Source organism: Somniosus microcephalus, chromosome 11 (genome assembly GCF_052327205.1).
Source record: "Somniosus microcephalus isolate GS21.2 chromosome 11, FLI_Smic_1.0, whole genome shotgun sequence".
Classification (NCBI taxonomy): domain Eukaryota; kingdom Metazoa; phylum Chordata; class Chondrichthyes; order Squaliformes; family Somniosidae; genus Somniosus; species Somniosus microcephalus.
In genome coordinates this window covers 7,856,577-7,870,380 of record NC_140997.1, presented here as the reverse complement: position 1 = coordinate 7,870,380, position 13,804 = coordinate 7,856,577, and the positions used below count along the sequence as shown (strand labels likewise).

Below are 13,804 nucleotides of genomic sequence, written 5' to 3'. Positions count from 1 at the left end.
AACTCGAATAATCTCTAATAACCAATGACAATGAGAGAACCTCAGAAGTTGCTGCTCTGAGTTATCCTGTGTTTCAGTAGGAATAAATGCTGCCCCAATTTAGATTTTTTTTTCCAGTATTCCCAGTCTCGCCTTTGAACTGGGTGGTGACAGGTGACAGTCTAATGTGACCATTTCTCCTCCAACTTATTAGAAATTTCAGTGTTTCCCCTGATGCCGATTGAGGACTCATTGTATGGTAAATTGTGGGCGCTACGCTAAATCTTCCCTGCCTGCATTGTATAGCGTGCCAATTCATTACAGTTTATTTTAATAGCTGAGTTTTACAACCGGTCACTTAATTAAATTTGTATTAACTTGATGTACACTGGCATTGAAAAACGAACACATCACAATGTGTAATGTCTGTTAAGTTCAGTGCTTTAATAGTTGAACTCGTTCCTAATCAAAATGCCTGAATACCCAATGAAAACATAGGCTGAGAAACTGATAAGTGGTCAGCCACGCAAGCAGAATTTACAGGGATGTAACTGTCGGCAGAGCTGATCTTACCAAGGGTTTTACTGTACATGTGTGAGATTGTTTGTTTGAAATGGCGCTAAAGGCTGAGTTGAGTGTATGCTGTGTGGAATCGAACCCGAATGGCTCGGTGTGGGAGCTTCGAAGAACTTTGCGACATTACATCTCCCATGCTCGGACTGTCAGCGCAGCTCAAGGTTTGAATTAAATTACTGTAAAATGATGGAAGACAAGATACTGACCCCAAGTCAAGTCCCCAAACTAAAAAGAAGTCTCTTGGCAGCTGCTGTTTTTGTTTTGTGCAAGTTTACGTTTTGCCTCCTGTTTAATTCAAAATAATTCCCTGATTTTTTTGATTTAAATTTTAAATGAACTGCTTTTTTGTACTTGTTACACTGAGGCTGCAGCATTGATCCAGAAGTGAGCGTGATCTTCATTCACTCATTGACCCAGCTTTCATCATTGCCTCTCTGTCTTTTTGCTGAAACAAGTGCTAGATTCCAGGAAACATGGACATCGTTCTGATTGGCCAACAGCCCCCCAAATAATCCACTTAAGTAAAAATTCTTCCGAGCTAATTTTTTTTTTTTTACAAAAGAGCATTTCTGCTTTAATCCTTTTTGCAGGATTTTCCCCATTAGTAACAAATACCATTTTCATTTCGGGTTGTTTTGGTCTTTGAAGAATTGCAAATAGTCACCTCAACCTCAGCAGCCTTTATTGAGGTTGTGACATGGCACTGAGGATTTCAGTGGGGTCCCTGGAACATTAAATTGAACTGCGTATAATGCCTTCGACCACCTAAAAGTATTATAATTGGCTGCAGGTAGCGGGCTTGAGGAACTCCCCCCAGATCATCGGCAAGCTGGATGGAAGGTGGTATATAAGTGGACTTACTGATAGTATAATAGCAATAGGGACAGGGCTTCCTGCTACTCTTTACAGGATGTGGGCTGGAGTGTTTAGTAAATTCAGGGTAACAACTTTTTTTGTAACACACGCCTGTCAAACAGACGGCCAATCTGGCTGAAGCTAACGCCTCCGAGGAAGATAAAATTAAGGCAATGATGACTCAATCTGGTCAAGAATATGATCCAGTCAAGTAAGTTGGAAAGAAGATGCAATTTCAAATTTTAATTGGTTGATTCCCCACAGAGAGCAATTGGCAGTGTGTACTAATGGTATTTTTTTTAATTTTCTTTTGTAGTTACATGAAGAAACCTTTGGGTCCTCCTCCTCCAACATATACTTGTTTTCGTTGTGGAAAACCTGGCCATTACATTAAAAACTGCCCAACAAATGGGGTGGGTAAACATGGTTCAACCTTTTATTTTGTAGTAACAATACTGTGTGTTGCTCTTGAAGTGAGATCCTGAAACGACCTGCCTTCTCTGGCCAGTGTGCAGCAATGATCAAACTGGAGGAACAAGTTGGTCCAGTCGGGAATGCTTCAGAAATGTATTTAAAAGTTTTGCTAGTGGTGGAACAATATTGCTGCAGGCTGTACTTGTATTTGATCTAGAATGGAGCCTTTGATCCTTCTCTTTGAGGTGTCCACTTGAAGCACTGGTCATCTGCTGGACATGTGGCCAAATCTAACAGTGTTAGGCAACTTCATTCGGTCATTCATTATTCGCTGCCGAGATGGATGGATTTCCTTTTAACCTTTTGGTAAAGTTGGAGCGTAGCAAGTTCTAACATTAAGGCAATTCAAATTGTGTTTTGTCCTGGCATTGGAGTGAGCCTCGGGCTTGCCAGGCAAAGTGAAACCGGGTTCCTTACGGATGTTGAGAGCCGGAAATTGATCCAACGCTTGGCTTTAATGCACGCTCACTGCTCCACGATACAGCTGCACAACTGGGTCTTCGTAATTATAGACAAGCTTCGAAGTCAAGGCGGTGGCTGAGAGATGTATGCTAGTTCAGCATTAAACGCTCTGACTGCACATTCCTAATGTATGGGCGCTGCTGTATTGTTACATACAGTTTAAAAATAAATGTCGATTTTTATTTTTTTTTGCAAAAATTTAGGACAGAAATTTTGAAGCTGTGCCAAGGATTAAGAAGAGCACGGGGATTCCCCGCAGTTTTATGGTAGAGGTCGATGATCCAAACATGAAGGGTGCGATGCTCACCAACACTGGGAAATATGCCATACCCACAATTGATGCGTAAGTACTTTAACTTCTGTTAACTACAATACCGAGCTGCTCGTCTGGTGGATAGTCAGTCTTCGTTAAAAATTCCTCATAGAAGATAGGAGCAGGAGTAGGCCATTCGGCCCCTCGAGCCTGTTCTGCCATTCAATGAGATCATGGCTGATCATCCAAATTCAGTACCCTGTCCCTGCTTTCTCCCCATATCCCTTGATCCCTTTATCCTTACATATATCGGACTCACGTGATGCAAGGGGTTTAAGCTCCACAACTGTGCAATTCTCCCATCAACATTTTCCACCCTACTTTCCTTAATTGTTTTCCCAGGCAGTCATTCCCCATGTTAACCAACCTCTGCATGAAATAATTAAACCTAAAATCGCTGACATCCTTATGGGAATAGATAAATTGAAGCGTGATATGTTTGGATTGTCACACGTTCTAAGCTTGAGAATTTGTGATAATCTCAAATATATTGGGGTTAAATTTGTCTATTCCCTTAATAATCTTGAGTACTTGAGCAAGCTCGGAGGAGCTCATGTTTTTCTCTGAAGAATGCAATCCCAGGCTGTTCACCCTCTCCTCATAGTTCAAATGCCTTAAGCTGGGCAGCGGTTTGGTTGACTTTTTCTGAGCTACCTCCAGTGAAGAGGGGAAAACACAAGTTACCATTTTGGATGAAGGGTCTGTACCCAAAACATTAGGCTATCTTTTCACTGGCAGTCCGGCTCTGTATTTTCAGCATTTCTGTCTCTTTTGGATTTTTAGCATTTGTGTCTCTTTTTTTGGTTTCTGCTGCAGGTTCAGTATCTAACGATTAAATGTTTTGTATTCTAGAGAAGCATATGCACAGGGCAAGAAGGAAAAGCCACCATTCTTGCCAGAGGAGCCCTCCTCATCATCTGAAGAGGAAGATCCAATCCCTGATGAACTGTTGTGCCTTATCTGCAAGGATCTGATGATGGATGCTGTTGTCATACCATGCTGTGGAAACAGTTACTGTGATGATTGTAAGTGACCTGGGGAATGCATTGCTATTCAAACAAAGCCTGAAGCAGTCAGCCACTGGGATTGCTCTATTCACCCACCAATGTATGGTGTGCGCAATGATCTGAGTGCAAGTACTTTTGTGTTTTTAGTCTTAACTGTAATTTGTTGCTTTCCCTCCTATTGCTGTGTGCAGGTATCAGAACATCACTACTGGAGTCGGAGGAACACACCTGCCCAACCTGCCACCAAACGGATGTTTCTCCTGATGCTCTGATTGCGAACAAATTTTTAAGACAGGTATTGCAACTAACATATAACTCAAGAGTTTTGATGATCTGCATAGCATTTTAATTCAAAATCTAATAGCCTCTATCTTAAACTTGCATGTATATCAAATAAAATGGATCTGTCTGGTGGTGACATTGTCATTCTAAATCTAATTTACTGACAACATATCCCTTTACAATTCTGGTTTGGCAGCAATAAGTTACAGTTCAGTTTCTAGCAGATCTCTGTGGTATAAAATGCACCCTTAAACTGTTCTAGAAATTTGAGTGCAAATGGAAGAGCAATTTATTTGAGGTGTGTGTTGGGAATAGAATGGGGTGGAATTTCAGAACTTAATTCTCAGCCGTAGAATTCTTTTATTTGCAGGCTGTGAACAACTTCAAAAATGAAACTGGTTACACAAAAAGAACTCGCAAGACCCAGCAGCAGCGTCAAGCTCCGTCCCATCAAATGCACAGTCAGCAATCCAGTCTGAGGTCATTACCCCAGCTCAACCCTCCGCCCGTTATCCCTGTAAGCAGAACAGCCATCTCCAAGCCACCAGAAATGCCAGTCGTCGCTGCTACTCAGGCTGGCCACACTTCCACCCTAGCCTCCCTTCCAAGTGCAGCTTTTGCCCCAGTGCGTGCTCCTTCTCCTGTGAAAACTAGTCGAGCTTCCTCCACTGCCAACGTCCCTGCTCCAGACGTGTCAACAGCATCAGTTCATGTTCATCAGCTACCTCCAAAGCACGAGGAAGGGGATAGTCTGTAAGTTTCATTCTTGTTGGAACCTTTTAAGGACTGCAGTAACATCTTGCTGTCTGCTTTACAAGAAAATGATTTTAGTACTTGGCTATGCACCTGAAGTGCCGTAACCCATGGGGCTACGGACCAAGAGCTGGAAAGTGGGATTAGGCTGGATCGCTCTTTCAACCGACAGACGCGATGGGCCGAATGGCCGCCTCCTGTGCAGTAAATTTCGATGAATAGGTCACACCGAATCGCTGGGATTTCTGCACAACAGGCCATTCAGTCCATAGTTTTTGTGCCACTGCTACACATGAAATGCACATGTGGTGCTATACGTTTCTACCATGACAATCAATATTTCATCGATTTCTTTCTCCTCTAATCTAGGCTTCTTGATTAGATTCCAGTGTGTAACTAATTCCTGGATATCTGTTGTGTTGTATATAAACCATCAGCCAATAATAAGCCACTCAGTCACTCTCACTTATCCTTCCATAGAAGCTGCTCCCATCACAGTATCTTGCTGCTTTCCAAAATCTTTGCCTTCACTATGCTATCCAGAACACCACTCTAGATATTATTCACTCCTTACATGAAGTGCTTCGTGGTCGTGCTCCTTGATTGGATTCCAGGCTGTAACTTACTCCTGGATATCTGTTTCAAAACCCTCGATTGGATTCCAGCCTGTAACTGTGACTCTTATCCAATTCTTGTGATATTAGACAAGCTGGATTAATTAAAAGAATAAAACTTCTTAAAAGTCATTAGCATGGTCAGAACTTTCCAATCGTGCTTGTGTGATTGCTAACTCCTCTTCCCCCAAAAAATCTGTTAACAGGCTTCTAACATTTGGAAATCCATCTTTTTAAGTCTACACTTACCTTTTTTTGTTCTGATGATTCAGTTGCCTGTGTCTTTAAATGATTTCCATGACCATGCCTTTCAGGTGGGAGGGAGACATGCATTGTCCAAGGCAGTGAAAGGTGACTCTGATTTTTGAACCTGAAAAAGGCATATCCCAGTTTATTCTTGAGTCTGGACTGCTGTGTCCCAACCCCTTCCCTCTGCTCCATTGATGGCACAGCCTTCAGCTGTTGTCACCCTAAACTCTGCAATTTCCTTCCAAGACCCTTCCACCTTGCTGCATTTCTCCCCACTTTCCAAAGCCTCTTCAAAACCTACCTCTTCCTCTATTCCTTCAGTCACCTCCATTAATTGTCATTTTATTCCCACTTGTTATACTGTCTTTAAAAGTAAAGCTTTACATCAGTGTAAGCTGTTTATTCTGTGCAGCGCAGCTGTTATATGATGGGAATGGAGGGCGCTGGTTACAATATTAACATTAGACCAAGACTATAAAGGGAGTCAGCTGAAGAACTTGGACTTCTGTGTCAAAGTCTGCAGCACATGTGTTTGTTGCAGAGGGTTAATATTCTACTTTTATTGTGGGCGAGTATGTTGCACTGATTGAGCTGAGAGTGTGGTAAATGGTGTATAATCGGAACAGAATATCGTTTAAATGGATGTTGTTCACACCTTCCCACAATCACTAAACTGCAAATGAGTCTTGAAGTTAAATCTCGACTGTATGTAAAAGCAGAGTGTTTTATTCTTATTTCCCTTAGTGAACTCGGCAAAACAGTTGTCGTCACTGTCACTACTGGAATAACCACTGCCAATCCATCTATGTCCACGAGTGGTCCCTCTGCACTGAAGGTATGTCATTGATCATGTGTCTCTGTTGTGCAGTTATATGTTGTCTTGCGTGATGCAATGACAGAGGGTAATTTACACCCACCTGTTAAAGAGCATCCTCACCCCCCAACATTACATAGCAGGCCTCGTGAACAGAATGTATCAGTGGGCTCTGCAGCTAGCACAGACCAACCCTACTAAAGAGGCCGCCCTTCAGAGGATTGTGTGCAACAGGGACCAGGAGTGAGAAAACAAAAGATACAGAGAGGGATAACGGAAGAGGCCAGGAAGGAATACAATGACAGAGGGACCAAAATGGCATGGGTGATATAATTCACCAAAGTCAGGTTTGTCAAATGGGACCCAGCATGAAATTAATAGCAAGTTGCGTGCAGCATGAAGTTGAAATCCAGCTGCTTCAGCCTAAACCGTAAAACTAAGTGTTTCGGTGACTAAAAGGTCACTGACTTCATTCAGCATGCACAAGAATGACAGGATGATTAACCAAAAACAATGCATGAATCTAGATTGGTGGTTGGAGCACTGGAGAAGTGTACTTTGAATGTGAGGTTTCCTTGCTGTCCAGCTCACTGATAATTATACTATCGCCTTCTGGTCAAGAGGTGAAAGTTTTTGTTGATTGGTGAAAAGCTGTAATTTCTGGTCTCGCAATTACACAATGGGAATGAATGGGGAGCAGTTTGCTCCATTGAAATTTTAGCCTATGGGGCAAGATGTTTTGGTCCATTGAGATTGTGTGCAATGGGAAGGAGTTTGGTATGTTGGAATTTTATACAATGAGTGAATGGGTAGAGGTTTGAAGCATTGGGATTCTGTTGAATGGGAATGATTGGGAAGGACCTTGGTTCATTGGCCTGCACTATAGATTCAAGCTGTGAATTAACTTGTATCTGCCCAGCCAGTGATGTACCATTAATGCGGTTGGCTTGATTGTCATTGTGCTCTATTTTCAGGGTTATCAGGTTCCTGTTCTTGGTCACCCTGCTTCACATGGACAGTCCATACCCACAACAGGTTTGTTATTTAGGAAATGGTTTTCAGATTGACTTCTAGTTATAAAAACTGAATCAAAGCATTAAATTCTATGAACTTTCTGTTTAGGTCAGCCAATGAGGCCCAGTGGTGTTCGACCACCAGGAAACAGACCTGGCTGGGAAGTGTAAGTAGGAACCATATTGAGTTACTGTGTCCGAACTCAACAATTGTACCTTCCTGGCTAGTTTTCAATTTTACAGAACCATGAAAGCTCTCTCGAAATTCTGCTGAATTTGTACTCTCTAATATTTTGGGGAATGGAACTTTTTCCTTTTTGGCACAACTAGCGAGCAATCCCAGGGTCAGGGTTAGATGCTGATTGGAACTCCTTTTACCTTGACCACCAAGCACTCCCAGGTTGAGTATAACGCAGAATAAAGCGCTCTGTGGTTTCCCCTAACATTCTACCATAGCCCCAACTTTAGAGAGGCTTCTTTACTGCACCAGTGTCGTGTTTCCAGTTCCCCACACCTGTCATCATTGTGGCTTCTCTCTGTGCACTTGACATTTTCAATTGTGAGCACTTCTGTACTGTCTACTTGAACTCACTAGCAACGTTCCCGTTAAGCTGCGCGGTGGTCTGGAGGTCCCCCGCAGACCGCTCGCTGGCTTTTATATGGAAGAAACCACGCATGCGCGAAAATTTGAATGGGCACGCAGCCTGATAAAGGGGCCGCACACCAAAAGAAAATAAGAGGAAACATTACCCATTCGGTCTTGGGGTGAGACTATCCCCCAAACAGATTTTTGTGGAAATTCTTGCCGCCTGTGGAGAGAAGAGACATTCATCCCATCGGCCTGGGTTCGATTCAAAGCCAGCTCACAGCAGTAGGACTTCTTTTTATTCATTGATGGGATGTGGGCGTCGCTGGCTGGCTAGGCCTGCATTTAGTGCCCATCCCTAATTGCCCTTGAGAAGATGGTGGTAAGCCGCCGCCTTGAACCGCTGCAGTCCATATGGTGTAGGTGCACCCACAATGTTGTTAAGGGAGTTCCAGGATTTTGGCCCAGCGACAGTGAAGGAATGGCGATACAGGTCCAAGTCAGGATGGTGTGTGGCTTGGAGGGGAACTTGTAGGTGGTGATGTTCCCATGCGTCTACTGCCCTTGTCCTTCTAAGTGGTAGAGGTCGCGGGTTTGGAAGGTGCTGTTGAAGGAGCCTTTGCGAGTTGCTGCAGTGCATCTTGTAGATGGTACACACTGCAGCTACGGTGCGCCGGTAGTGGAGGGAGTGAATGTTGAAGGTGGTGGATGGGGTGCCAATCAAGCGGGCTGCTTTATCCTGAATGGTGTCGAGCTTCTTGAGTGTTGTTGGAGCTGCACTCATCCAGACAAGTGGAGAGTATTCCATCACACTCCTGACTTGTGCCTTGTAGATAGTGGAAAGGCTTTGGGGAGTCAGGAGGTGAGACACTCGCCGCAGAATTCCCAGCCTCTGGCCTGCTCTTGTAGCCACAGTATTTATATGGCTGGTCCAGTTCAGTTTCTGATCAATGGTAACCCCCCAGGATGTTGATAGTGGGGGATTCAGCGATGGTAATGCCATTGAATGTCAGGGGGAGATGGTCATTGCCTGGCACTTGTGTGGTGCGAATGTTACTTGCCACTTGTCAGCCCAAGTCTGAATGTTGTCCAGGTCTTGCTGCATATGGACACGGACTGCGTCAGTGTCTGACGAGTCTCGAATGGTGCTGAACAGTGTGCAATCATCAGCGAACATCCCCACTTCTGACCTTATGATGGAGGGAAGGTCATTGATGAAACAGCTGAAGATGGTTGGGCCTAGGACACTGCCCTGAGGAACTCCTGCAGTGATGTCATGTGATTGAGATGAATGACCTCCAACAACCACAGCCAACTTCCTTTGTGCTAGGTATGATTCCAACCAATGGAGAGTTTTCCCCTTGATTTCCATTGACTTCAGTTTTGCTAGGGCTCCTTGATGCCACACTCGATCAAATGCTGCCTTGATGTCAAGGGCAGTCACTCTCACCTCACCTCTGGAATTCAGCTCTTTTGTCCATGTTTGGACCAAGGCTGTAATGAGGTCAGGAGCTGAGTGGCCCTGGCGGAACCCAAACTGGGAGTCAGTTAGCAGGTTATTGTTGAGTAAGTGCCGCTTGATAGCGCTGTCGACGACACCTTCCATCACTTTGCTGATGATTGAGAGTAGACTGATGGGACGGTAATTGGCCGGGTCGGATTTGTCCTGCTTTTTGTAGACAGGACATACTTGGGCAATTTTCCACATTGCCGGGTAGATGCCAATGTTGTAGCTGTACTGGAACAGCTTGGCTAGGGGCGCAGCACAAGTCTTCAGTACTATTGCCGGAATGTTGTCAGGGCCCACTGTATGCTGAAGCGCAGGTAGTTGATGGTGTTGAACACTTTTGCGATGATTTAATGTGATGAAACCCAATGTAAATGAAAGTAATACTTTCCCTCCACCCCCCCCCCATTCCACTCCATCTAATCACCAAAATAAAGTTGTTGTATAGCTGATCAGTACAGTTAGATTTAGCTGATTTCGACTTTGATTGTATAGAAATATGGTTATAGAAATCATTGTATTTCAAATGGCACTGACTCTTTTGGGCATTCTTAACTATTTCATTCAGATCTTTATATTTGCATTTTTTCAGTCAATCTTTTCCATTTAAGTATATAATTCTATCGTGACAGGTTGCAGTGAGTACAGTTTGTAGTTTTTCAGAGAGCGATGTGAATTCTGAGTGAAATGACTTTCAGTTCACTTCCTGCTTGAGCTGTCCACAAGGATCTCTGGGAGCTGGTGTTATTTCTGGCGTCTTGGTTTCCAGGTTTCCCACAGGCCAGTGAAGCATTTACCCAGACATACTGACGTAAGAAAACTACTAGGCACTTGGCCTGAGTATTAAACAAGGCTTTAATCAACTGTTTCTCAACATGGAGATCTAGTTGTGTCCTTCACTAGTTCCTGTTAAAGAATGTCCTGAGCAAGCTGGGCCCATGCCTGAGTATTTATACTCTCCCTGGACAGCGCCACCAGCAGGCTGCCCAGTATTATTTCATAAGTCTTTCCACATGAATGACTAGATTCATGTCACTCATCATGTTTAAGAATATCCACGTGCATCTCTATTGATGGAAAGTGGATATCGCATCGGAAACGTTAACCCTTCTCTTTCAGGTGCTTACAGATCAGCTGCTGTTCCCACATCTCAGGATTTCTGTTTATCTCTGACGTCTTTCTAACTCTCTTCCACTAGGCCATCCAACAGAGGGCATCAACAGAGTGATCGAGTTCCAAGAAGCCGAACGCAGGCAATTACAAACCCCCCGCCAGTGTACGTGCATCCCCCAGCCCTGTATCCTCCGCCACCTCACCCAGTTCCTCTCCCCCCAGGAGTGCCTCCCCCTCAGTTTCCTCCACAGTTTCCTCCTGGCCAACCCCCACCCACGGGATTTAGCGTCCCTCCTCCAGGATTCCCTCCAGCTCCGGCCACTATATCAGCCCCGTGGGTGCCTCCTGCCACCCCAGCAGCTCCTGCCAGTGTAATACCAACAGTCACACAAGCACCTCCCCTGTCCAGGGAAGAGTTCTACAGGGAGCAGCGGCGGCTGAAAGAGGAGTAAGTGAATCAGTTGGTTTGAAAGTCTCTGTAATTTCTGCCGTCAGTAGATGGTGTATATATAAGGTGTTCTTCCTTTGGGAAGCTGGCTGCTGTTGAAATGTCATCAGATGTATTATTTGCGCCATAACTGCTGAAAATCTGAAATAAAAATAAAATACAGATAGCGCAGACACGATGGGCCGAATGGCCTCCTTCTGTGCCATAAATTTCTATGATTCTAGCACATCGCAGGTTATTCAGCACGCATGAAAAAGAAAGGTTAATGTTTCAGATGTGGCCCTTCATCAGAACTGTTCTGATGATTTTCTACCCCAGACGTTAAAACGCTTAGTCTCTCAGATGCCGACTGATCAGCTGCCCGCGTTCATCATTTTCTAGCAGGAATTGCATTATCTCAAATTAAATTTCAGCCGCTAATCTCGGGAGTCATGCTGATAGTTACTGAGAGGCTGAAGAATCTTCCAACTGTACCTTGTATGTTCTGTTTCAGCAGCCAATGACTTGTGTACACAGTACACTTCGTCCTTCTGTGAGGTCCTGGTATAAGCATATAAAAAGCGGTTTTAAGAGTTTACCTTGTTGACAGGGCAGGGCAGGAGCCAGATACACTACAGTAATTGCAGGAAAAGGTTAAAACAAAAATCTGTCTGTAAAGACCAGCATTTCATTCGGTGTGCCCCGTTAGTTACAAGAACATAAGAATTAGGAGCAGGAGTCGGCCATTCAGCTCCTCGAGCCTCCCCTGCCATTCAATAAGATCATGGCTGATCATTGACCTTTACTCCACTTTCCCACCCGATCTCCATATCCCTCGAGTCCAAAAATCTATCGTTCTCAGCCTTGAATATTCTCAATGATTCAGCATTCACAGCCCTTTGGGGCAGAGAATTCCAAAGATTCACAACACAGAGTGAAGAAATTCCACCTCATCTCAGTCTTAAATGGCCGACCCTTTATCCTGAGACTGTGACCCCTAGTTCTGGACTCTCCAGCCAGGGGAAACAACCTCTCAGCATCTACCCTGTCACTCCCCCTCAGAATCTCGTTTGTTATATCTTTCAATGAGACATGCAGCCTGAACAGAAATTGAATCAAATGTTGTTTAGTAATGTCCTAAGTACTCGGCTGAATTTTAACAGTCACTGCTGTGAAGAATTTGACACTTCTCCGGTTGCATGTGACTAGCAGGTTCCTGTAGAGTAAATTAAAGTAATGCAGCACTACCATTATTTTTGGCTGCCAGACAATGAAGGAGGATGCTGCCCATAGGCCAGCAAGCGAAAGGCCACATCGCTTGTCTGCTCAAGTGGGCTGATAATTGGCAAGATGGGCGCAAACCCTCCATCAGTTGTGTTTTTATTTTCCCTCGGTGCAGCGCTGCCTTTGGAGGACCCAACAAAACCAGCCATTGTCCAACTGTCCATTACCTCTCCTGGCCTGTCCTGGACTAGTGCTAGTGGCAGCTGCAGAGTCAACAGCTTGACTGTCCTGCCACAGAGTGCAGGCAACCGCTAATGGTCAGCAGAGGGGGAAACCACATCATTTTCCTGCTATGGTATTTAATAATCTCACTGCACTTCAGCATTTCCAAATACCAGAGAAGTCCTTTGTGCAAGTTTCATCTTTGTATTTGTTTAGTGCCCTCTTAAGTATAGGGAGCAGCCTGTGTGGTTATGTAAATTGAGCACTTTAATGGGTGCACAATGCATGTGAAAGAGAAAGCTGTTTAACCTGCAGCCTTGTGCTGTATTGCAGCACCATTTGAAGGAGCGGATCGGCAGTGAGCAGGCTGCAGGGCCGTGACTCTATCTCCAATGGTGCAACTTGTAATATGGTTCAATTCTATATTTCATTTGTATAAAAGTGGGACGGTTAAAACTGCAGCAGCTAGCGTGTTCTGAAAGCTTGCACACTGCAACCATCTCGCATGTGATTGCTGTATTAAATATTTAACGGCCTGCACTCTCTGTTTTATTAAGTTTTGTTCTTTCTCATGGTTTTCTCCCCCCCACCCAACATTTAGGGAGAAGAAGAAATCGAAGCTTGACGAGTTCACCAATGATTTTGCGAAAGAGTTAATGGAGTACAGAAAAATCCAGAAGGAACGCAGACGTTCCTACTCCAGGTAATCAGCTTGTGGTGAAATCTGACCGTAAGCAGATCTGAGTCAGTCCTGCAGCAGGTGAAAGGTGACGGCTAATTTGTGATACTCGTTTGTTTAGCCTGTAAATGGAGGCGCAGTCTGATTTGACGACAGCACATACTATACCATCACCCGGACCTCAAAACACAGCGTGTTTTGCTGTTGTAATGAAAATGGCAATCTCCTGTAAAGGGGAAGAGAATTTTTTTTAATTTAAATTCCGTACCTGCTGTTAATGCAGTGACTTGCGCATACAAGAGAAGCCATCGTGCAGTGAACCAGCTGTACTTGCCAGTACTGCAGAGAGAGAAAAGACCGCAGGAGAGCTCGTCACAGCCATGTCTATCGGTCACTGCTTCCGCCCTCCTACTGAACTGCTCGCCACTATAAGTGAGCTGGTTTTATCGAGACACCACTCCTACTGTGCAAAGCTGCTTTTCGTGGGATCACAGAAATTCCAGCACAGAAGGAGGCCACTTAGCCCATTGTGCCCGGGCTTTTTCCCCCTATTCTTTCAAATTATCAGCTGTTTGTCTAATTACCTCTCAAGGTGTGACCTGCTTGGTTTCAGTAGCTAGCTGTAGTAATGCATTTCATGTTCTGCAAACTGTGG

General features: G+C 44.4%; 1 protein-coding gene across 2 annotated transcripts in view; it reads left to right on the top strand.

Annotated features, from left to right (window-relative positions):
• The window catches only part of rbbp6 (retinoblastoma binding protein 6), a 52,591-nt gene that overhangs the window by 31,358 nt on the left and 7,429 nt on the right, over positions 1-13,804 (top strand). For both annotated transcript variants that reach the window (XM_086000109.1, XM_086000108.1), the window contains 11 exons: positions 1,533-1,621; positions 1,727-1,823; positions 2,550-2,689; positions 3,512-3,684; positions 3,858-3,961; positions 4,319-4,701; positions 6,309-6,399; positions 7,353-7,413; positions 7,501-7,558; positions 10,683-11,045; positions 13,072-13,173. In XM_086000109.1, coding sequence (XP_085856235.1) covers positions 1,533-1,621; positions 1,727-1,823; positions 2,550-2,689; positions 3,512-3,684; positions 3,858-3,961; positions 4,319-4,701; positions 6,309-6,399; positions 7,353-7,413; positions 7,501-7,558; positions 10,683-11,045; positions 13,072-13,173 — 1,661 coding nt within the window. The remainder of the gene's footprint in view (positions 1-1,532; positions 1,622-1,726; positions 1,824-2,549; positions 2,690-3,511; positions 3,685-3,857; positions 3,962-4,318; positions 4,702-6,308; positions 6,400-7,352; positions 7,414-7,500; positions 7,559-10,682; positions 11,046-13,071; positions 13,174-13,804) is intronic.